This window comes from Varroa destructor, unplaced genomic scaffold (assembly GCF_002443255.2).
Source record: "Varroa destructor unplaced genomic scaffold, Vdes_3.0 BEIS01000001.1, whole genome shotgun sequence".
Classification (NCBI taxonomy): Eukaryota; Metazoa; Arthropoda; class Arachnida; order Mesostigmata; family Varroidae; genus Varroa; species Varroa destructor.
The window spans coordinates 3,504,238-3,528,003 of record NW_019211454.1 but is presented as its reverse complement, the minus strand read 5'-3'; the positions used below and the strand labels follow the sequence as shown (position 1 = coordinate 3,528,003).

Genomic DNA, 23,766 nt, shown 5'->3' with positions numbered 1-23,766 from the left:
AATTGTGGCAGCAGTGGTCCATGAAGTTTTGCAGTGATAGCCTACGGATCTGGGCTACTGGGCGCTCCAATTTGAGAGATTCAAAGCCAAAGGAAGAGAAAACAACACTGGAAATACATCTATAAGGGCGGTACGACATTCTCGAGTCGGCTTACGATCTGCCAATCTATCTAAATCGTATGCCGTCTACGATGACGGCTATTAAACTGTATTCCGCCATCATATAGATGAACGATTTAGCAGGACCGGGTCGATCTCACGACTGTCCAGCCACAACTTCACGAATGAATAAAATTCTAGCGTTCGAGACGCTTGACTCCGGCTAGTGCTCTGGCGCTCTATGAAGCGGCTGCCACGCTCTAGATGGCTCCAAAAAAAACTCAAGAGAGCCTCTGACTGTTAGAGTCCGCAGGGATACGAAGCCGGAGACTACATTCAGTCGACCTTCGTCGGAAGTAAACAACCGAAGCATACCCAACAGATCTGTACACTCGGTCATATCTTGCCGAAGTACGTTTCTGCCTCCGGGACACAGATTACATGCATGATTACTGGGTGTTACCAATCGGCAAGACAGCAACATCGATTCACGTTTCTTCTTCTTGTCCTTCTTAGTCGCCGCCTCCAATTCCCTACTTGGCGTCCTATTCCCTTCTGTCGATGCAGTATTCCGTCCTCTGCGCGAAACTTGTACTTCTGCTGCGGTTGCATAGATACTTCTACTGCGGGCTCTGTCTAAGCCGGCTGAATGGCTCAGCCGTCGGCGGCATCGTCCAGGCCAAGGCCTAAGCAAACTAGGGAGGCACACACACTAGACACATGCTTGCGTCTTAGCACCGTAGGCTGTCTCAGCAGACTCGGCTGCAGCCTTCGTCGAGAACACGTAGCCAAACTGGCAAGACTAACAACCGCGGCTGCTATGAGGAGCTGCTGACTGAGTTTTGCTGGGTAGTGACATGAGTAGCAGTTGGGTAGATGGAAGAAAACTAGTCAGGAGTAAGGCAGCAGTCGGTTGCTTGGGTGTTGGTTGTTAGAAAGCCGTCGATCGTCCCCGTGAACCGGCGCGGCACCGTGCTGCTCTGCCGATCCTCTGGCTGCCGCTGCTGCCCGTAGCAAAGTTGTAAATCTTCGAGACTAGCGACTTGCTAGCAGCCATAGCTCTCTCGTGCGTCTCGATCCATCCATGTTCACCTCTAGTCGTTTGTTGCTGCCGCGCCGGCAGTTCGTATGCTTGCTTACTTACTTGCCTAACACTCAGCAAGCAAACCAGTCTGCCTGCCTGCGAGCCAGGCTGTGTAAGTATGCCTCTGGGTTGTTGTTGTTGTTGTCGCTTTCGCCGTTGTTCGTTGGCGTCCCGCTTGGTCCCCTGGTGGGGCTGCGCGACAGCGGCTCAGCGTTGCCATCAGCAGCAAGCAGGACTGCAGCGACGATTCAACAGCAGCGTCAATAGCATTAGCCTACCGGATGCCAGGTACCCGGGTTCCGCCTGCTTGGCCTTCAGGCCAGGATAGGGCTACGATAGTACCGGACATGCAATGAGCTATGCGATTTCCTAATGTACCCACCCAGCAGCACCAGTTCACTGATCCTACTTCGACCAACATTGTTACCACCGTTGCTATTATATGTCTCAACACAGCACATGCCTGCTTTCTCAGCGCCACCCTACAGTCGCCATCATCACCAGAAACATGGAGACGCGCGCACGGAGAACACTGCGCACCTATGCGATACCCATTTACTATGCATCCTTGTACTATATATATATATATATATTTGTGTGTGTGTGTTCGTATGCAATGTAAGTACACTGTGTCTGTGAGCAACGTTGGTGTATGGATGTATCTAAGCCCAGGCAGCAGAGGTACTTCTGTGTCGACGATTGGGTCCAGCCAGACGGAACCCTGGTCTTCATCCCTTATTCCTTGCCTTACCTTGCCTTGCCTTGTCTTACTTCCTTCCTTTACGCGTGTGTACATATGTGTGTGTATCATACTATGAATGCAAGTAGGACCTATTGCCTGCCGCCACTAGTACTATCGACGCCTAGCATAAAGGCAGACCCCAGCTAAACTTAGGAAGCCAGAAATGAGTAAACCGAGATCTGTGCTGCGAACTGCTGTTCCCATATTATTTCTAAAACGAACACTGACTATAGGGAGCAGCATTAAGACAGCAGCTTATATTACATAGACTAAGTGCACCGTTGAAAGTACACACAAGCTCTCTGAAATAGAATTTTGCTTTAGTCCGCACGTTCTTAATGGCAATTTCTCTTCCGTCGAAATTAACAATATGCATTGTTTGACATATGGATATACGTGTCAACATTTATGTAGCAACGGTGATAATCCTCGTCGTGATCTTTTCAATACCTTCGATTGTTGAAACCTTAAAACGAGACTGTTTACGATTTAGCGCTATACATAGGAGACTCGACAGAGTTCCGAACCTGTACGACTGTTGGTTCCGACGGATAATGTAAAAAGCTAAAAATGTTCAAACGAATATTACATAAGATAATAGCACAAAAAGAGAACGACAGCGCGCTGATCGGATAACACACGTTTAGGGGCATTGATGATCCCGTAACCAAAACAATGCGAACGCCACCATCGTAACAGCAAAAGGCGGAACCTGTTCTTTCTTTCTGCATGTATGTGTGGGCGTGTATGTATTTTTCTGTCGGTGAATGTGTTTGTGTGCCTTTGTACACTCGGGTCTCTCTATGGAGGGAAACCATCAGCGCAACAGGAACGGCGGGAGCAACCACGATGATCCATTCTGCAAGTTGAAGACTGCGCTTCGCAGAACTGAACCCGGAAGACTAACAACAGATTCCTGAGTATCTCCTGTTTAGCCGACTAGCGAACAGCTACCAGTTCGATGTCCTCGTAGTGGCCGGTGAGCGAGAAATGCGGCCATGCCGGTCAGATGTATTTTCCTAACGAAACGATCGGTCCAACGATCTACAGATAGCACGCCGATTCCGTTTGCGTCTCCATCTTGATCTCTTTTTGGTTTCTTTGATTGGTGGCTAACCAATACTAGTCTGCGGTTGATAAGGCTTTGGGTGGCATCAACATAAGCAGAATCCATCCGAAGACCTATTGGTAGCTGTGGCCATGGTCGAAGGTGAACAGGCGATGAACACCGTTGGGTCGTTGTTGAATAAGACCTATTTAATAGTGCCTAGTTCCACAACGAAAATCTATGCATGCATATAACACAAAAAGCTTCAGCAAAAAAGGGAACAAATATCCCATAGGGGGCATCTCTCATATCACAAGCACAGAGACCCCTATTTTAGGAATAGATCTAGCAGGTGTCATTGATACTAAACAAACTTCATTTGCAAATACCGCGGCGCGACGTATTACGACGCTATTACGAGGTCATGCCCTTTCTAGTTTACTTTATATAATAAATATATTGTTGATATATGTACCCGTCACTGAAAAACCTCCAGGGCAATTTGGAAAGCGCTATGCGACGCCGGTTGCACTGTTACGGTTCAACAGAATAGTGAAGTACGGGACCGATCGGTTCGATGAAGCTTTGATCCATCTGCTTTAGTGAAAAGGTCTCTGGCTTTAATGTTTTATATGCTCATCGCTTCGATAAAAGTCCCTGCTAAGCAATACGCCATGAAAGTCGGTTGCTAAGTGATTTCAATACTGTTCATGTTGCAATGGTTCATGAGGAAATAAATACCGTGGTGTAACTGAATTTGCAACAATGTCTGTTTGAGGACTCTTTGAAGTTCTGTCGCTAACAAGTTTCTATTTCTTCACAAATTGCAGCTCGTATTGTTATTATTGTTGTTGTTATTTAGCGAGGCGATAATATATGCATCTTGATTGAATAACGAACGTTTCATCAACAATCTTACTTGTAGCATATAGGTAAACGCGTTAGAACGTGTCGAAAGTAGTGTACATGCGATTGCGTGCGCCACTTCGTTGTACATTGACCTAGAATTAAGGTTGTAAAGGGAAGCAAAGGGCAAAAAGAACCACAAGGTGGATGCGCGCGAATTTTTTCGAAATTAAGATTAGCACTGGACAACAGATCGATATAGCTACTGCCGCGCACGCGGTACATACACACGCGCACATATGTACACCTACATCAAGAAGGTTCACTCTAATTAGCATAACTTCAATTTATTGTCCAATTCCGGAGAACCGACAGGCCGCGTAGGCAAGAAGAATTGGCGCATAGGATCATGTTATTGCACCGGTTATAAACATCTAAAAACGAAAGTGGTCTTGGCCACCGTGGTTCTCCACTCTACCAATATAATTGGCTTTGGAAATTGGCTTAATTTGCGCGCCACATCTAGTGAGTATTGTGAGCCACAAGCGAAACAGATATTCATACGTACAGATAGATGTTCACAGTAAAAAGTTGCAATCGTTGGTTGACGACACGGTATCATGTCGAGTTGTGTCTTTATATAGAAGTGCTTTAGTACCGCTCGACGGATCGGTCCTATCGCCGAGTAACCTGTCGATTTGGCTGGTTAGAGCTAGAGAACTTGTGGCCTCACCCGACACCAGTCCAGCGGCAGACCCAGAAGCTGTGAGTCTTCTCCGTGTCCCATAGGACCTAGCATCGCCAAAATGGACTAACAACATAGTGGATATTCAACGTAGCCTTTTTGTTATTCGGCAGCGAGAGGATTTTCTCATTGCTTTACCGCTTTCGTACCCATCGACGCTAAAATGGACATTGCCACGAATTCACCTATAGAAGTAGCTTAGGAAGACGCCGGGTGTCCTAACAGCTACAGCTCAAACAGTTTCATGGTGCTATATGAAACAGACGCATGCGACCTGCCTTTTCTTCTAACTGCATCCCGGTTGTGTCGACGCTGCTATAAGTTTGCTATGGAAGAAAGTTCTTCCTATATAATCTATTGTAGCCCAAGATCCTCCAGCCAGCCGTGCTGGTAGCAGATGCAACAAAAACGACGTCCGTATCCTCATGATTGTGCGACAAGGTATTATAGATTTCTCTATAGCGCGCGTTGGAACGCTCGCTCACAACTAGTAAAATCATCGTGCCACTAACACGGTCATTACTCATACAAGGTCGATAAAGCTATGCCAAACGCCATGCAGACCATCGTACTATGCGATCTGAGGACAGCACAGTGTACACAATACGACGTTCACATACGGTCCGACCATAATAATAGCATGGCATTATATATGTCTACAACAGGAAGACAAGGCAACGCCAAGTAACCACTCGCAGTAGCCGGCTGGAGGGAGATCGGGTCGCTTCACCGCTGCTAGTCGTATGCAACGCGCGTCGTCTGCAAGGTAGCGTCCGACCCGTTGGTTGAACTGCCAAGTTGCTACTATTGCGCTCCAATGCCACTACTGTGCGGTGCAGGGACAGCGACCTATGCAGCCTGCGCCTACCCTATGCAGCCTGCGCCTACCTACCTTTCTCGCTAGGCAGCTATCTGAGTAGAAAGTAGTCGTGAGTTCTCGATCCGGTTGAACCAGGCCTGACACTCCGCACAGTCATAAACCCGTCACCGAAGCTCCCGTTACTTCGCTTCGGTCGAATTGGTTCGTCGTCTTAATTCAGGTTTGCCCTCTAACAGACACATAGCAGCAGCGTCACTCCAACTCAACCTCGGCCTCTGGTTGTGCTTATTTCTGTTTTATCGGAATATCCTTTCTCTACAAGATGACTTTTCCCGTAAACGAATACTCTATGCAGATTAATGTGTTGCTCAATTGAGTTGAGCTAGCCGAGAGGGACGAGAACACCTATCATGAAAGCCACTGCTTCAACAACGCCAGAGACCTTCAATTTGCTTTTCGCCCAAACGTTAACATCGAAATGTCGTTACAAAAGTTCTTAGAAAACTAAGACCGTTGTTGCTTCAATGAACTGCGAAATTCCTCTAACTGTGGACAAGTTTACATTTTGGCACATTGGCACAAATTTCCGCCGTCGTTCTACATCATAATCATTCGAGATACTGCTCTAATATTAAATCGTTTACATGTGTCGAACAAGATGTACATACACATTCTATTAGCTGCATGACACTCTCCAAACAGCGTTTTCCTCTTTCCATTAGTTTGTACTTCTTCTAACTAATCGCTTGAATAACTAATACCGATATATTGTGTCCGAAGTATTTGAGTACGCAGCCCTTGCACAGACGGGCCAAGATGACTATTCGTTTTGTCATTTCGTCCGATTGCCCTTATTCAGCCTGAACGCGTCTCCGGCTCCTTTGTCTTTTGGCTGCCCCGTCTTCCCAGCCGGCGACTCCTATTATGAAATATGGGCTGGCAGGGAGCGCCACCTCCAGAACCTGTCAAGCAGATCGAAAGTTGGTTTAGGGGGCGAGCGGCGAAAGCATAATGCGCAGAGCTGAGCTGTATTGGTTGGCTAGTCGTTGCTACAGGGGCTAGCGCCTCGGGCTATGCACCCCTACATGTACTGAACGTGAGTCTTCTAGGACGCTTTAGGTATCTATCAATGCGTGTGAGTTAGTGTGTGTGTGTGTGTGTGTGTGTGTGTGTTTGTGTGTGTGTGTGTGTGCGTATGTATGTGTGTGTGTGTGTGTGTGTGTGTGTGTGTGTGTGCTTATGGAATGAAGCCCGGGCTCCCGGAGTGGCACTCCTTCGGCCGTCGCGCACTCTCCTTCATTCTTTCGCTTTCCCTTGATATTTTCTTCTTTCCCGCTTACGTTCAAGCTGCTCATTTCGTCGTCGGTAACTGCGATGTGGAACCTGGGACAGCGAAGGCTCGGAGCTGGCTCACTCTTCTCGAAGGAAGGCCTAGTTTCTGTGAACTACCGGAGCGAACCATTCATAGACCCATATTTTACATCGTCAGAGAAAAGGCCATAGCTCAATGTCATCATGCAGCGTACAAGAGCTGAGATGTTTAGTTTGGCTGTTTTTAGAGAGGACATAGTTTAAATAATGACTTTTTGGGGTGAATTATCTAAAATGGAGCCACCTAGTTGGCGCTAAAGCTTCATTGTAAAGCCGTCCAAATACCCAAGATGTATAAAATATCCCTTTGTTGTTATTAATGAATGAGTCTCAAGTGGCGGCATTGTGCAATAGTTAAGCCAGATGCATACGGGAAATGCAGCTTATTTGGCCGAGGTGCATTGCGGCGCGAATAGATACAAGGATAGACAGTGACGGTAGGAAAAGAGCTATACGAGTGTAAAACGTCGAAAAAAGGCCAATAAAGCAAAATCTCTGACTAAATAGGTAAATCGCCTCTTTAAACTTGTATCCATTGTAGCTCTTGGTCGTGTTTAGGAAACGAGTATCTAAAATTGCCTCTTGCTCTCATGCATCTGCATGATTCTTCTTGTAAAGAAATTTACAATGAATCACTGTCAAAGTTTGTTCGATATCACCAGTGCTATAAGTTGAAGGTAGCAGGGTGCCTTGTGTCCTAAACGCAAGCGCACGTACGATCTGCATTGATTTCGTTGAGCAGCAGCGGTGGCGGCGGCGGCGGTGGCGGCGGTCGTCAGGTCGGTGTAGTCACGCCATTGTTAGCTGATGGCGGATTTATAATACACAAAGGCAATGATGCCGATTAGGTTTGATCTATTTTGCCATTGGCTGGCTGGGATTGTGATCAAATAATTGAATAATAGTATGCTTTAATGTCGCCTGGGAGGAGCCTAAGAAAGTTGGATTAGAACCCAGGACCATTCGAATGTAAAGTCGGAAGGCCCAGAGCCCAACATATTGATACGTTTTGTTATAAGTGCATCAAAATAGAATGTTCTTCGTTATGTAAGCTCAAACTTGGGCATTACATATGGGGCGCTGGAATAAATTAGGTAATGAAAAATTGAATTTTTCGATCCCAAAATAAGCATAGCCCATTTGGGTTAAAACTATAGAATGCTAAAAAAAGCTACTCATTGCTTTTCTTTATCTAAATGTAATGCTGTGTAATTCTTATAGTTCTTTGTTAAACAAAAATAAATAACTAAAGAACGGGCCGGACAAACTTAACGTGACTGACATGTTTTTGCGGCCCAAAATCAGGGGACGCAATGTCGATACAATTTTTCATTGATTTCGCCTTGAATTGCCGACGAAAGGTGGACTAAAATGCTCAATTTTTGTGTCGTCGACAACTGCCCTTTACTGGAAAGGGATGTACGAAGCTGCCGTATATGATCGAGGTTAGATTCACTTTTTTTTTTTTTTTTTTACTGTAACCATGCTTAATTAGTTATTATGATAAATATATTAATTATTCAGTGCCTATTTCTTTTGCATACCTACCTACGGAGCTCGCCTGACAGCAAGCGTCCCTAGCTGTCATCATAGGCCCAATAAGATACCGCTGCTGCATACAAGTCGGAGCTTGTTATGGCTAAGGACCTCTCTTCTCAGTGAATTTAGCCACTGACACCGTTGTTTCTATTGACGTGGTTGGTCGCGGTAACCGTTCGAATCGCTTGCGTTCTTCAATTTTGCCCGCCCCGCGTTGGCCATCCGTCCACGCGTGCGTCGACGCGTCAATCCCGAACGCGAAATTTCTCGCTGTTTCGAGTTGAGTCGACGCCGCGGATCTGTTCGTGAATTCCCCCCACTCGGAAACCAGTGACTACCTGCCATGATCGGTCAGTGAGATAGCCTTCACGTAGTCATCGCTACATTGGTGATGGACAAAGCTGGTCTTGTTGGCTTTCGTTGATCGGCGTCGTCGCGGCCGACGCTCAAGTGAGCTCGTAAAATCGTCGCGGTAGGATTCTATAGCAATCTCTTCTTCTTTTTCAGCTTTTTTCTTCATCGACTTCTGCTGCTGCTGGCGCAGCGGCATCGCCATCTTCTGCGACTGCCCCATAGCTGTTGGTGTGACTGCTATTCCCTGTTCGCTATCGTGCCGGCGCCCCACGCTTTTTGCTACAGACCTTTTCTTTCGCTAGTGGACAGCTCATTTTCAGTTGCTGCCCTGTTAAGTTCATTGGTTAACTATTCAAGCGCAATGACGGCAGCGGTGATTCGACTCGTTGATGAGAACTGTTCGGTACTGGCTAAGTAACTATTTCTATCTGTCTATCTATCTCCCTCTATCTGTCTATATATATATATATATATATATATATATGTCTCTCTATATATATATATATATATATATATAGAGAGAGAGAGAGAGAGAGAGAGAGATCGCGGTGCTATTCAGCATAAGTGCATGCACACACACATGCAGACACATACGTAGAGGCGCACGAATATCTAAGTGTGCACCGCATTGTATCACGTATGCATAACTCAAAATTGAACGGTGTCTAGCTTTTATGGGAAGTAGGAGGGAAAGCGGAAAGCTATGCTAAACTTATGCGCGCCAAACGTTTAAAAAAACAAACGAGATACGGCGACATAAGCAGACGGCTGCGTCACGGAGAGCACCAGTCTTAGTAAAAGGTTAGTCGAGCGTTGAGAGCGGTCAAAAGACTTCGTAGCGTTACAGTTTATCTATGTACAGTGTGTTTTCGTCCTTGTTAAGTATGATACATGTGAAGTGGTGGAGTTTCGACGTATATATGATTCGTACCAAAACACGCTTGACTAGATGGCGGATTTTCCATAAACTTTCACTGTTGACGTGACCGTTCATTTTTTGCGTACATGGTTTACCGCCATATATTTGAATCAGATAAAAACGCAGTAGTTATTAGATAATGCAAAAACAAATATATGTGTATTCATTCACAGTGCCATGAACTGCTACCTATGTCGTTACTTCAAGAACGTAATCAGTAGGCTAAGAGGCCTACTTAATATGCGGGTTGTTGAGAAAGATAACAGCTAAATGATGACATCTCCCTTAGTGGTAAATTTCAACCCTGTTCGTACCTATGGAAATAATGTACCTATATATATATATATATATATATATATATATACTCCAAAAGAGCGTCATCAGCCATGACCTGCTACTACTGCATAGAACTAAATGTTTTCACCAATCGAATCATTCTATTTGCTGCGTGTTTTCTCTATGTACATTCGCTTATTAAATTGCTACGAGAGCGCAAATCTGACGTTCGAAACAGGTAGCCTAACGGCTAAGTATTTTTCTCTATTTTGAGCCAATATTACGTCTAGATATTGTTGTTATCTATTCAAATAAGGACACAGCTTAGCTATAGTAAGTAAGGTCCTTATGTGTCTGTTTATACCTTTCTGCGCCCGGCTGTCTAAAAGCAAAATGAACCATCTAGGTCAGTCAGTTTCAGCGGCCGCAAATGAGCATCCAGCAATGAACAAGCATAGCAGTAACGCCGACGACAGAGAGACTATAAAGCTGACGTAACGCCCGGTAATGCTCATTCATCATTTATTCAGTCTGCTGTGATGGCAGGCCCACATGTGGCGATCGGGATGATAAGGGCTAGACACATAAGATATCTGTCACAGCGAGGCAGAAGCAAGGCAACGGCAGGAATTAGCCGTCGGCGGACGCGTCCTTCGTCCGGCAAAATTTGGCAGTAACAAATCCCTGAAAACATGTAGCCAACGTTTTCAACCCCACCTCTACCTGAGCGTTATATCGACTGTATCTTTTTCTATTTCTTTTTTATTCGCTCTAAATCAAAGAAGAAGGAGAATCCGTTTGGCACTTTCTAGAGAGACCGTTCCTGTCAGGCTGAGAACTATCTATAGCTGAAAATGACGAAAGGCAGCAGGTGTCAATGGTTATACGAACCGGTGGCCGTAGTTGTAGTGGAAGACATGGTCACTGATAGGGTTAAGCAAAAATCGACCCATGTATGCAATGGCTGGTCCGAATTGGAAATCTCAGTGAATCTCCACGATTTCAATTCTTCGTCTGCGACAGGCAGGAAAATATTAGACACAAAATATTATTGATAAATGGGGTAGTATCATCAACAGCAGCAGGCGACTTCAGATCCTGGACATAAGAAAGCTAAAAAGGTTACTCGACTTTCGGAAGTTGTTTGAAAGCCGAGTTCTTGTTTGAGGCAGTGAGTTGAGAGCAATGATGGCATACGAGATCGATTTTTACCACAACATACGAAAAAAGGGTTCCACGATATATTTGATCTGCGAGGTATATTTTCTGTCACGATATGACGCTAAGAATCCCGACGTATCGATAGCGTTGCCGTCCAGCCAAGCGCTTCTTTGTTTGTTTGACGCCTGGGTATTGCCATGTGCCATCCAACCCGACGGGACGATTGACCCCTACCAGATTCTGTTATACAAACAACAGTTCTATCATAAGCCTGTCTAATGGATAACTTTGTTAGTAACAGCGTACTGGTTATTAATTCTATGTCCTTAACGTTCTGTACCTATTCGTCCGAGGGTTCCTTAAGGACAGATCGCGTATCTAATTGACGCCGCGATGCGTCGAGTAAAGTAAAATGGTTTTGCATACGATCTCAGTAATCAATTGGGCGTTTTACAGATACTGCGCTACCCTGCTACCGCCGCACTGGGACCTGCCATTATTACATATGCCCAACTTATTACGCTCAGTATATAAAAATTATAAGCAATATATTTTCGGTCTTTGTGTAGTGATTTGCATCTTGTTTTTGGTTTTCTTGTAAATAAATAGATAGGGCATAAGCAAACTTGTAAATAAATGTAGAAGAACTATATATCTAGCTGCTTCGACAGCCCTCTCTTTCTTACTTTTTCGTCTCCGACGCGCGAGGTTGTCAAAAAAGCATCACACAGTCGAAGCAGCCAGTCTTGTTTCCGCTACTTCTGCTGACGCCGTTGCTGTGCTATCAGTGAAGCCTGTTGGGGAGACTTTGAAAAGTGGCCTCATAGATGATCAATGAGGCTAGCAAGGATCGCATCTGATCACTGCAGACAAGGCGACGTTGATGCTCTGCAGCCCCAAGCCGCCCGCGCAACCATTTCTCCGGCTTCTTGGCGCTGAAACGGCAGCCGAATGAGCAGCCCAGGTCAGCAGCAGCAGTAGCAGCGCCGTACATCAGTGATCTCTGATCCGTGATCGGACACACGAACAGATGGATCCGACCAATGGATGGTGACGGGTCTGAGCCACATGATTACAACGACATGATCGCTGCAGGCGCCCCGCCGCAGCGACTGAAATAATTATGTTTGTGGTGGCTAAACGTGGCCAAAACTTATGCAACCGATGGCAGCGGGGCGAACACTTATTGACTGTTCCCATTTAAGCGAAAGCCGTTGTGCGCTGCAAGCGGTGAGGCTACACTGGCGTCTCCTTAGCAGCAATAGCTGCTCCTATAGCAGCCGCACATGCTGACTGCGTCGAAAGAGGACAGTCACGCATTTTGTACGGCGAGGGAGGCAACGCACAGGTCTGGGGAACTAGCTCACCCGTCTGGGAGTGAGCGTGAGCGAGGAACAAAGAAATCATCGCAGAAGTCGATGACGCTATTGCTGCTTGATCTAAGTAAGCGTGCGGTTCGGAACGTTTACAGAAGCGAAGCGCTTCTGCCATTACCCACGGCGAACCGCCGAGAGGCGTTTCATTGTCCGTGGTGACGCTGGTGGCTGCTGTCCTCGTTGTTAAAAAAGGAAAAGACAAAAACGCCGCCCCGTGGCGCGATTCTTTTAGTTCATGTCTTAGTCGGCAACGGCTTGGCTCTGTCCGTTAGCAGACAGATATCTATAGCAGACATTTTCTTTTCCCCTCTCTTTGTCTCCCTTAACATGTGCAGTGTCTCCGGCGTCGGCACTATCTCGTGCATCTCGAATACTCCCCCGCTGAGCGTTCAAGCCAAAGGTCAGGCAGGGCTCCCCACGATGGTTCCCTGCGGGTCTTCCTTACAGCAAATAGTAGCCGCCGACAAGAATAGCTATCTAGTGGTAAACTGTCGAACTGCTCACAAAAACGAAGCCTCCATGACTGTTGCCACGGAGATCGAACCACCGAATGGTGGGTCGGTCTGTAACTCTATGCGTCGCAGTGTGGAGGTAGCGAGCATCCAGCTAGCATAATGCTCGATAGGGAAAGTCACTCATATCAACGAATGGGCGAGGGCCTGATCAGATTCAGTTTGTCCAGGGTCTATCCGGGACTGTTTTTACCACGCTAGCATTTGACGCGGCCACGTGATCGTTTTACGGTTAGGTGAACGCAGAGATTCATGGAGAGGGCGGCTATGGGGGGTAAAAAAAACCGTAATTCATTTGGCCATGTTCCGAAAAATAAAATCCCGAATACCGATTTTTTTTTTTAATAAAAAATGTAATATTTATTACCTACGCTGTGTCATCGAAGAGGTACGCATAAGGAAAAATTTTTATTTGTTTGACATAGAACTATGTTTTCTGAACTATATAATAATAGGGAGTTGTGTCTTTTCGAAGAGCCTGCTTCCCCGCTAGAAGATAGTCACATAGAAGAGAAGACAGTTATTATGCTTCTGTCAACACTACACGTATTCCATGATTTTATGTGTTCTGTTTATCGGCACCGTCTAAAAAAAAAGCAGGTCTCTTATATATGCATCGCAGTGGACATCAGAAACAAACCGCTCATTCGACGAGCTGATCTCGTCAGACTCCCTGCGATAATTAAGGGCAAGATTAAGATAATTATCGGAGAAAACGGAAAGGGTAGTTTATTTAAAGTTCGTTGAAGTTTTTGCATCTGACAATACAATGAGAAATCTTCCGTCACTGCGCAACACGTTAAATCATTTACACGAGTCTTCAACAAGGAAACAACACAAGAGGGTTATTGACTTCAATAATAGAGAACTAGAAGACTAAATTATGCTGAGTCAGACTCTTCTTAATTCTGTATATTTCGAAGTGACGGGAGAAGGACGAATGCAGTGTCTATGGAGACATAATTCAGAGAGACATGGTTCTGGAGAGAGCGGAATAGGAACCCATAGCCGGATTGTGTCCCCTTAATATAGTTAGCTAGTAAAATTCTGAACGAAATTCGAAGTATGATTCCGATAGATCAGAGGTTTGTAATGTAATGTAGTAGTAATATATAGTAAAGTAATATAAATAAACTCTATCACGATTGGTACGCAATGTAGTAATAAGCTAGCTTAAATAAGACATCAACCTTATATTGTGAGCTTGTACTAGTTTAGCGGGATTGAGACAGGAGCTGAAGGGATTTCACTAATTTCGAATATGTTTCATGTTTTCAGGCCTTCTATCGGCAAGTAGTACGCCAGCGGAGAGTTTCAATCAGGCGAGCAACAGTTCGCCCTTGTCGCCGCATTCCCCTATCAGCGCGTCATGTAGGTGAAAAGCATGCAGTGATTCCTATAAGATCTGCCTTTATATCAACGTGTATCAATGTTAAATTGTATAGGCTCGATAAGTCCTACTATTTCGGTTAAAATACCATAAGACGCGCATTTACAAATATAACACTTAGATGCTTATCCTCTGCTAAGTCGTTCATCTCAGCTTCTCATAATTGAATCAAAGTACGGTAGTCGTCGCCTGGGTTACCCTGACCCACAGTCTCGTCCACTAACATTTCTAACGAATACTCAAAAAGAGACCTCGGCTCAGCCTCTTCTATAAAACCATAGATTTGTTCAGTCAAACAAATTTCATTCACTAAACGTTTTTTTGTTTTTTATTTTTACTGTTGCAATGACTATGGACACATCGCCTTTTCAATGCCCACTTTTCAGGTTACCATCGCCAATGGACGCCAGTGGCACAATCGGGTTTCCAGCCATACCATCCGCCCGTGTCGGAAAATAACTTGCCCCTGCCCCCAAATTCATGCTCACCCGGTTCGTATATTTGTGTGTCAGTTGTTTATGAGAAAACGTTCAACATTAGTCCAGGGAAACCGCGCACCGAATATGCCTTCTGTTTCTATCAGCTTAGGCCTTTCAATATGTTGCCGAGAATTTAAGGACTACATTAGAACGGTAACTAGCACTTGGAGTATAATGTTTCCTTTTTGTGGACACGAGGGTAAAAGTCGCTGTAATGGCGTAAGTAATTGCGTCGGTAAGAGTATTTCACCCCAAATAGAATAGTTTGCATACACGTATTCTTTTTCCCGTTCGGTCTGTTGTTTTTTCCGGTTACCAGAACTATTTCAGCGAGTGCAGGTTACGCTCGAAAGTTTATAGATGATTATATGATGGTGTCATCTACTTTTTTTTTTTCGCACTCATATTCAATATATGTGGGGGCATAAGTGAAACTGTTGATTAACATTACTTTCCTTTATTCTTACCATATTCTCGATCTGTTTTTACAGGCGCTCCCGGCGCTGGCGGTTCGAACTCAAGCCAAATAGAAGATACTTTGGAAACGGAAAGCATCAAATCTGAATGTGAGAGCCTTTCGTCCCAAAGTAATGTCAAAGGCAACTGGGCAAAGCAGGCGCGCGAAAAAAAACCCTATCCTGGTGTTATTGGTGGGTATATTCATGGTGGAGGAAACAAAGTACGCCTTTGTTCCGATACTTCTCTTTAGATTGGTTTGAAAGTTCATTTTTGTAGATGCAGGATGGCATCAATGCGCCTCTGTTCAATTTTTCTTATTACTTAGAACTTACCCTAAGTAGCTGAGAACGATTGCGAAGGTAAGACGACGACTAGTTTACACGCTCAAAGTCCTACTATGTATAGCAAATGCAGCGGGTAACCGAACCGCTATGATCGACAACCATAGTATAATATCCATAAGTTACAGGGGAGAGTACGTGCTTTCCCAGAGCGACTCAGACGTGAGACGTGTGTGCGATCATTTCATCATTCCGACGTGAATAACCGCTATAAATTTAACAACAATATTAACAGCTGAGATCGTAGATCCGGTCAGTTGCTCCATTTCAACGACAAAAAAAAAACACGTTAACTATACAATGCAAAATCGATTTAGGCTTTCTATGATCAGAACAGCGTATTATTGTTATCGAATGGTCGTGGTAGTGTATAGAACGGTGTTAAATTAAGACGACATCTCTCTAAATGAAATATGTTCTCCCAGATGCAATGAAAAACTACGTTTTGGATAAAACGTCCGTTGGCACTCGCGACCCCCATCGACCACGTCATCCAGAGTCACGCTCCCAGAGTATAGTTCATTTAGCAGCTTACAAGTGTCTTGATACACTGATCTGTAATCGAAGGGATTACATTTTGTGGTTCCCTTTTGGGCCCAGGACGCTCCCAATCCAGTACGACTGCCATTATTTAAACGGTGGCCCTGTCGAGACAGGCCGTTGTCGCAGTTTCATGCACGCTGGCCACGCCTCATGCCGACGCTACTGCTTTGCTTCATTTGCCTATGCGTCTGCGTGCGTGTTGGTAGGTAATCATGTTGTTCACGCGTCGACAGCGCACCTGTCTTTGCGGGGACGTTTCACTCTGGATGTCAAATAGCTAATCTACACCCGGCTGCTGAAATCAACGTATGTGTGAACCATGCTTCGGCAGCAGGTTTAACTTTGGCGTCTAGTAAACATAGCCGTCGCCCCGCTGGACAGCGTTGAGCATGCCAAGCGCTTGATGGTGAAAAGGCAGCGTTGGCTATCGAGGAAAGTAACGATGACTTACTTGTCTGAGGTAGTCTCCCTCTACTGGCTACAGTAACTATCAATATGACTTTAACGGCACTACCTCCACGTATAGCCTGCCCTAGGCCTGCCTAGGCCTAAGCCTGCCGCTTATCAGCGGTTTAAAAGCTCAAGAGGCCGATGATGGCGCGTCCATTGTCCACACATTTATCGCCCATAGACCAGTTATAGTTGTGTTCTTTTCCGTCTGCTTGGCTTAAGGAACAGCGTAAGATCGCCAAACGGTTTGAGTTTTTGCTGTTTTGTGGGTTTACGTAGACGTCGCCGCTCAGCTGTCGCCGAGACCCAACCTATCCCCAATGAATCTCTATTTTAGCTTCCTCTTGTTCTCACTGAATTTTCCCTCATCTATTTTAGCGTTTCTCTGATATGAACCACGAACTCGTTGTACGAGTACATACCAAACAGGAACAAGCACAGTGAATACAAATAGGTACAACTAGTTTGTACCCGGTCTCTATCCATTTGCTAAACTGCTGCGCCTATGCGACTAGATGAAGGTCTAGCATGTGAGCTCCTCCCGCTCCTCGTCAGCGTCGCCACCGTCGCCGAGGTTAACTAATTTGTAAATTGACGTACAGACACCTTTCTGACGATACAAATATAACTGATAGAGTTTGTTATCAATAGCCACTTCTAGGGTCAATCGTCTATTAGTTAGGTTCTAATAGTGAACGCTTGTCCTAAACGTAACTTTCTCACCGAGGTGGCATGTTGATGATCGGTATATGGTTCACTGGAGATAATGACGACGCCCACAGTGGTAATCTAGCCATTGTCACGTATACATGTATTTTCACAGAAATATGTGCGAAACATACATATCTGCGTCGCTTAAGGTTAATTTTCCCTGTCCCCTTTCGGCCGCGGCCACGCTCGTTTTTCGCGCTCGTCCGAAGCAAGCAACAGGAACAAACAACTATGGGTTATAATTACCAAGTGACGTTTTCTAGTTCAGTGACACGAGAAGGGCAGCGATCCTGATTCGACTGATCAGGCAAATATGGCAAAAACTGAATCCGCTATACCGCCACTATTGCCATCTTCAAGCATTTACTCACAGCGAAACCGAAGGAAAAAATCCGAAGGAAAACCGACAAAAAGAAGCAGAGCTTAGAGCTGCAAAGAACCCGAATCAGCCTACACATACAAACGAAAAGAGATAAGAAGGTACCTAACGAAGTAAGACGGGAGGGAGAGTGGCAGTCATAGGAGAATGAGCTTGGTCAGACGCCGCGTACTACTACGGTTTGGATCTGGAGCCGCCGCGTTTCGCCGATACAGCAGACTGTCCCTTCTCCACACGGCAAAACGGTACGTGTATCAATTCAGCCAGTAGAAGCGCTCTTATTAGTAGAAGCTAGAGTCACCGCTGCTGCTGCTGTTGGTGTTTTTGTTGTAAGCTGCTACCACCGCTGTAGTAGCGCCAGAAGCCGACGGTTGGACGTTAGGCTGTAGCGGACAGGGCGGCAATTTGTGCCGAGAGCGGCCCAGTTACGCGCATCTGATACCTTTTAGCTTGCGGCAGCTTTTCTGATATTACTACCACAACAACAACAACAACAACTATTACTACGACTGCGGGTCTTTTTTCTTTCCGCAACCGCTGCATTATGCCCGCCGCAGCACCGTCTGCTGGCTCTCCGATAGAGAAATTGTCGTTTCGCCGATGCACGACGATAGAGTTGAACGTCACTTTTCGAGCGCGCCGATCGTTTAAATTGGAGCGATTAGTCAGGTCAATGTCGCTATTTACAATGACAGGATATACATTGGTAGCTGGCACTGATAACGGTAGGTGCTACTGTTATGGTAGAGGCAACTGTATGTAACAGATAGCCTCTCGATAGCTCCGTTGTGGTTAAAGTTGCGAACAAAAAAACGCCGGCTAGATAGATAATAATCGGTGCTCGAATAGTTCCAACGAAGATTCACGTAGTAGTCGAATCGAGGGAAGGAACGAATCGAAACATCCAGCTAACAACTACTCAGCTATTATTTATAGAACCGTAAAACCAGCAACAGTATTAGTGTGGATACCATTCGTATGCGCGGTAACTGGCGAGCGTCAACTTGGAACTAATCAAAAAAACAAGGAACATTTAGAACTTTCGGTGAGGCAGCCCCAAGGCACAGGCACAGTTAGCAGCGTTTGCCAACGTGCGGCAACGCTGCGAATAGGCGTTGAGCAGGCCACAACGAAACAGCAATGGCGGCTTACGCCGGCAGTCGAAAGGCCGTTAAATTATGTGGCCCCGTTACATGGCTCGGTGCCGCCCTTCTTCTCCCATCGGCCACTGCGAGCGTGGCGATCGCGAACTCACTCGAACCGCGCCGGTACCACTCCGACCCTCAAAGTTCTTTGACACACCCACCACGGAGCCAGTCAGCGAGAGCTTCTTGCCACACATCCGCAATTGACGTGGGCCGATCGCACGGCTGGGACTCACCACACTCGGGGAGGCCTCTTTTATTCTATGATCCCGGCACGTCTGTGGCTATTAGTTCCACGTGTCGAGCGAAACACTCCACTAGGCAGGGAGGGGCGGGCCTCTAGAAAAGAGGACCTTCATCCGGTGGAAGGAGCCTCTCAGTTTTGATGGATCCTCCCTATTCTTGCGCAACATAAGAAGAAAGAAGACTGCGCTGGTCGTCGTATAAGTCAGTTGGGACGAACCTAGCATGTAGCTAGCATTACGTCGCTGGAGACCACAAAGGCCAGGGCGGTTAGAGATCCCTGCGTTTGGGTCAAGGTTCGCTGAGTGAGCTGTGGCTTGAAAAAGGAATCGAACCGAGCCCCGTGAGTTCTTGATACTGAACGTCGAAAAGCAGGAGAGCATCGATGAAAGCCTATCACTTTTAAGGATAAACTCGTTTGTTGTTTGCGCACATCTTCAATAGCAACTGGAGCAGTCTTCTCTGTAGTTTGAGTTTACTTATGAGGCGGTGTCTGACGCCTAGACAAAGGATGACCGCACGATTCCCTAACCGCAAACAATTGAGCTCTGATTCGCGATCAATGAGCGGTCGCACAACCAAAAAAGATGAAGACACGGTAAACAATGGTTGTATCGACGCGACCCTACCCCCGATCGATTTTCCGAGGTTCTGATTAGAAATGTGATGAGTAGACAGGCGAGGTGGGGGCGGGGAGTTGTTGGCTAAACGGTCGCAGTTTAACATGCTTGGTGGGAGCGATAGGCAGACAAACCATTGAGATTTAGCGACCTGTGTCCAGACGGACCATAAACAAATATGATGAACAACAAGCTACTCAGGTGATCGCAGCTGGCCTTGTTTGATAATGCCGCCCTTTGAATCTTGTTATTGAGTGCTGCTAAACTGGCAAAATGGTGCTTTAAGATTGTTGTCACGGCTTCCGCCCCTTTCTCCTTTTACTGTACAGCGATAAACACATCTACGGAAACAAACTGAGCAAATTTCGTAAACAACAGTGGTATAAATAATAGTTGTTTTGCTAGTTATAGTTAAATGAAATAGAATAGAATAGAATAGAATAGAATTCCGCGCACAGCTCATGGTGCCGTACTAGAAGAGACCAGACAAATGTTAGCCTGTCGATAGCGCTAACTAATTTCCTTCTAGCGTCTAGATAGTAGTTTAATCTGATTCTTAATGTTTTCAGGTAAAACACGAACAAAAGACAAATACCGCGTTGTCTACACCGATCACCAAAGGCTTGAACTTGAGAAGGAGTTCTGCTATTCGAAGTACATCACGATCCGGCGCAAGGCTGAGCTTGCCACCGCGCTCAACCTTTCCGAGCGACAGGTGAAAATTTGGTTCCAAAATCGTCGAGCTAAGGACCGTAAACAGGCGAAAAAGCGAAAAGGTGACGGCTCTGAGGATTCCGGGGTCCGCGATGGACTTGCCTCATCGCTGACGCCTTCACCAGATCCGCCACGTTACGACGAACTCGGCCAGAGCTTGCGACCATCGCTCGATAGCCTGCGAGCACCTCCAACCGGCCATCCTCTAGTCAATGTTGGTCTTACTGAGCCGGTACCCCTCGATCCCGGTAGTATCCAACAGATCAATTCGGACGACTACCCGCAACACATAGCGCTAGGCTCACAGCATCTGCAACTTGGTTCTCAATCTACACACGGTCAGTCGGTTGGCGCTGGTATTGTGACAAACGGTCCTTTATGTACCGTTGGTCCTGGAAGCCATAGTGGACTCCTTACCTCGCACAGCAGCTCCTCACAGCAACTCCCCCCCTTAACGCATGGGCAACAGACTCCACCGGCACATGCGGTCGCTCCGCATGCTCCGCTACAAACAGCCTCGACTCAGCCCATTCTAGCGAGCACTCATCCACATCAAATCTCGGCAATTGTTGAACATCCTCACCTTTCACACCCCACCCATCATGCCCATTCGGCATACCATCACCTACTGCTGGTGCCGCCCCGGCCTGAGGACAACGCGAACCGCCCGGTTGATATTACTAACGGCGACCTCCGAGACAGAGATGACCATTTATATTCATCGTAGTGAGCCTAGTGATACGTTATAGGTTGATACGAAAAAGGAATAACATAAATGAAGAAAAACGATATATCAGATTGTGTAGCGGTATGATTATATATTTAATTGATACGATGCGATCGATGTAAATGAAGACATTATGAAGATAACCGGGAATCGACTGACGATTAGCATCGTATGAGCGACACGATGTCCGTACTACGAAGTGCCATGAGAACTATAAGAAAGGGCGAAAAATGACAATTAGAGTTAATTAAACGTTTGTAAATGATGAACGAATAAGGGCATCTGAGTGAGTGACGAGTATTTTAAAATTCAGCTTAAAAGAACATTACATTTCAAAGCTAATGATTGAAAGCAAGTGTGATTTAGAAGTCGACAGATGGATGGAGAAGGGTTATATCAAGTTTGAAATACACGATGCCATTGCGAGATATGGCGCTTGTTCGTTAAACAATGTCCCCATCTGTGTATCTGTAAAAAAAACGATAGAGGACATTATGGATGAGGCGCAATAACTGATGGGTTAATTCGACTGTTAATGTAATTAAGACAATTTTAGGAAATTAAACAAAAAAATCATGATACCTTAAAGAGCAAAACAATGACAGGGTTCCTTTAACCTAATTATTATAGCAACGAGGCACTTGATAGGGTGGCACATTTTGAGTGTATTATAATATGCCTTTATGGACTGCTTCAGTTCGATGTCTTTGAGGGTGAGAAAATGCCCTGGCGATAGACAGGCAGCATGATAAGCTATAGCGACTTTTTCCATATGCGGAGTTCTCATTGTAGGTTTGACTTCACTTTGAAAATTACACATACGGTATTATAATGATAAAAATCGTGTGTGTAGGCAGTTATTGGTGTGGCTGCAACAGGCCCAGCCAGCAGCGCTGATACGTCGACGCCGCTCGGCGTATAGATGCAAACGGCCGCGAAGGTACTTCAGCCAGCGGAAACGATAAGGACGAACTAATAGGTGCTTGACTGACATTATAGCAAATTGCGAGTCGTGCATCACAGGTCACATTGCTGCCTATGAGCAAACTCACTGCGTACCTTCTCGAGGTAACCTCTCGCGTGGCATTACACATTACTCGTCATGTGTACAAATTAAAACCAAATACGTAAAACACGGTCGAATGCTCCAGCAGATCAGCTGAGTGATTGATAAATTATATATATATATATATATATATATATCGCAATGGTAATGGTGGGAATGAGGGTACTGAGAAAAAACTGATCAGTGTCGAAGAGAACGTTTTGGGTGGACCGTGGACGAAACAAACTGTGCCTCGCACATGTTCGACACGAAGTAGCCTTATGAAGTCTAGCTTAATGAGAGTATGTAGTTCAATTTCGATATCTAAAGTATTGCCGGAAAAACACCGATGTCGAGGCGTAGTTTTAATAAATTATGTGTGTATAGATATATATATATATACGAGTGAGGCACGTGTCGTTTTTAACTTTTCTGTTTTGAACAAGAACACTTTTTTCCATCAAGAACATCGCCTTCTTGATGGAAAGCAAAGTGTTTGAAAAAACAAGTATTTTGAGCGTGGGTAGATTATTAAGAAGACTAGTTTGTTTGCACATGTATACGCTACTGAGTACGAAATCCCTAGCTATTTAAGTAGTAAGGGAAAGATTGCAGGTCTAGTTTGGGAAAATTCAAATTAATCTGCGCTTGATTACCGTCAATATGACAATAATACTTGTTGCTAGGTGCGTTCATTAGATACTTATAGTATAGACATCTGAGATTTCTATCCTTTTCGAAAATATGCAGCAATTAGGCCACACATTTAGCCTGACGCCGTCAAGGGTTACCTTTGATAGCAATTAGGCAAACTGAGGATTTGAATACAGCGTTCAGATGGCTCCGAGGATGGTGGAAACCCATTGATATCGACGCCATAATGATGCCACGGTAAGTTGTTGTGGGCAACGTATTGAACTTAAAATGGACCACCCAGTCATCAGTCACCTCGCAATTGAATCTCACGACCACTGCACTGATTCCTTGACAGCCAGAGATATATCATTCCTTCCAAATAATATCGAGCAGTCCGACTCCGAGACTGCCGTTCTCCGTTTTCCAGGCCGATGTCCTCGAAGCATCGTCAAAAAGCAGACGAAAAGATTAATACCTAATATGCATCGATCTATCTAAATATTATAAAACTACACTTGTACTTTAATGTGTTTTGCTGGTGATTAATTAACATGATTGTTTGCGTATCTTTATCTTGCCCAGATGATTTACTAATCAGGTCAAGAATTCTCTTTGAAAAAAAATCATCTTGTGTCTGTCAATGAGCTGTGTTGATGCGGTTGGCTTCTTCAAATCGCTCCGCCTTTGCGAGGATTAGTGGAGAGGGTAATGTTTTCACTACGGGAACAATTATCATTCGTGTTTCGTTATTATTTACGTTACATTCGCTTACCTGTTTATCGATCGGCACTCCATCACCTGAGGTCGGTAACTTCTAATGACAACAATTGCAACACCGGTTACCGGAATATCGAATTCTGGCTGATGCTTCCAACAGAATTGTGACATGATTACCCAACTGGCGACTACAAACGAATGAAAGGTGATAGCAGCTGAAGCTGGGCCTATTACTTGTCCTGTCCTTAAAAGTGATACCGCTGTGATACTCAGCC

The 23,766-nt window shown here is 45.4% G+C and overlaps 1 protein-coding gene and 1 long non-coding RNA gene across 3 annotated transcripts in view; one reads left to right on the top strand and one right to left on the bottom strand.

Annotated features, from left to right (window-relative positions):
* The window catches only part of LOC111255376 (uncharacterized), a 36,665-nt gene extending 14,121 nt beyond the window's left edge, over positions 1-22,544 (top strand). Inside the window, exons 2-5 of one of the 2 annotated variants that reach the window (XM_086989080.1) lie at positions 14,171-14,263; positions 14,669-14,773; positions 15,253-15,411; positions 20,240-22,544. In XM_086989080.1, coding sequence (XP_086845206.1) covers positions 14,171-14,263; positions 14,669-14,773; positions 15,253-15,411; positions 20,240-21,093 — 1,211 coding nt within the window. In that variant the 3' untranslated portion in view covers positions 21,094-22,544. Of the gene's footprint in view, positions 1-14,170; positions 14,264-14,668; positions 14,774-15,252; positions 15,412-20,221 lie in introns of both variants that reach the window. The other variant, XM_022817284.2, reaches the window with a different exon arrangement.
* LOC147758144 (uncharacterized) lies at positions 21,160-23,255 on the bottom strand. Its single transcript, XR_015327676.1, has 2 exons — positions 22,930-23,255; positions 21,160-21,304 (listed from the first exon to the last, which is right to left on the bottom strand). It is a non-coding gene; the product is annotated as an uncharacterized LOC147758144 (long non-coding RNA).
* Positions 23,256-23,766: the final 511 nt, after the last annotated feature.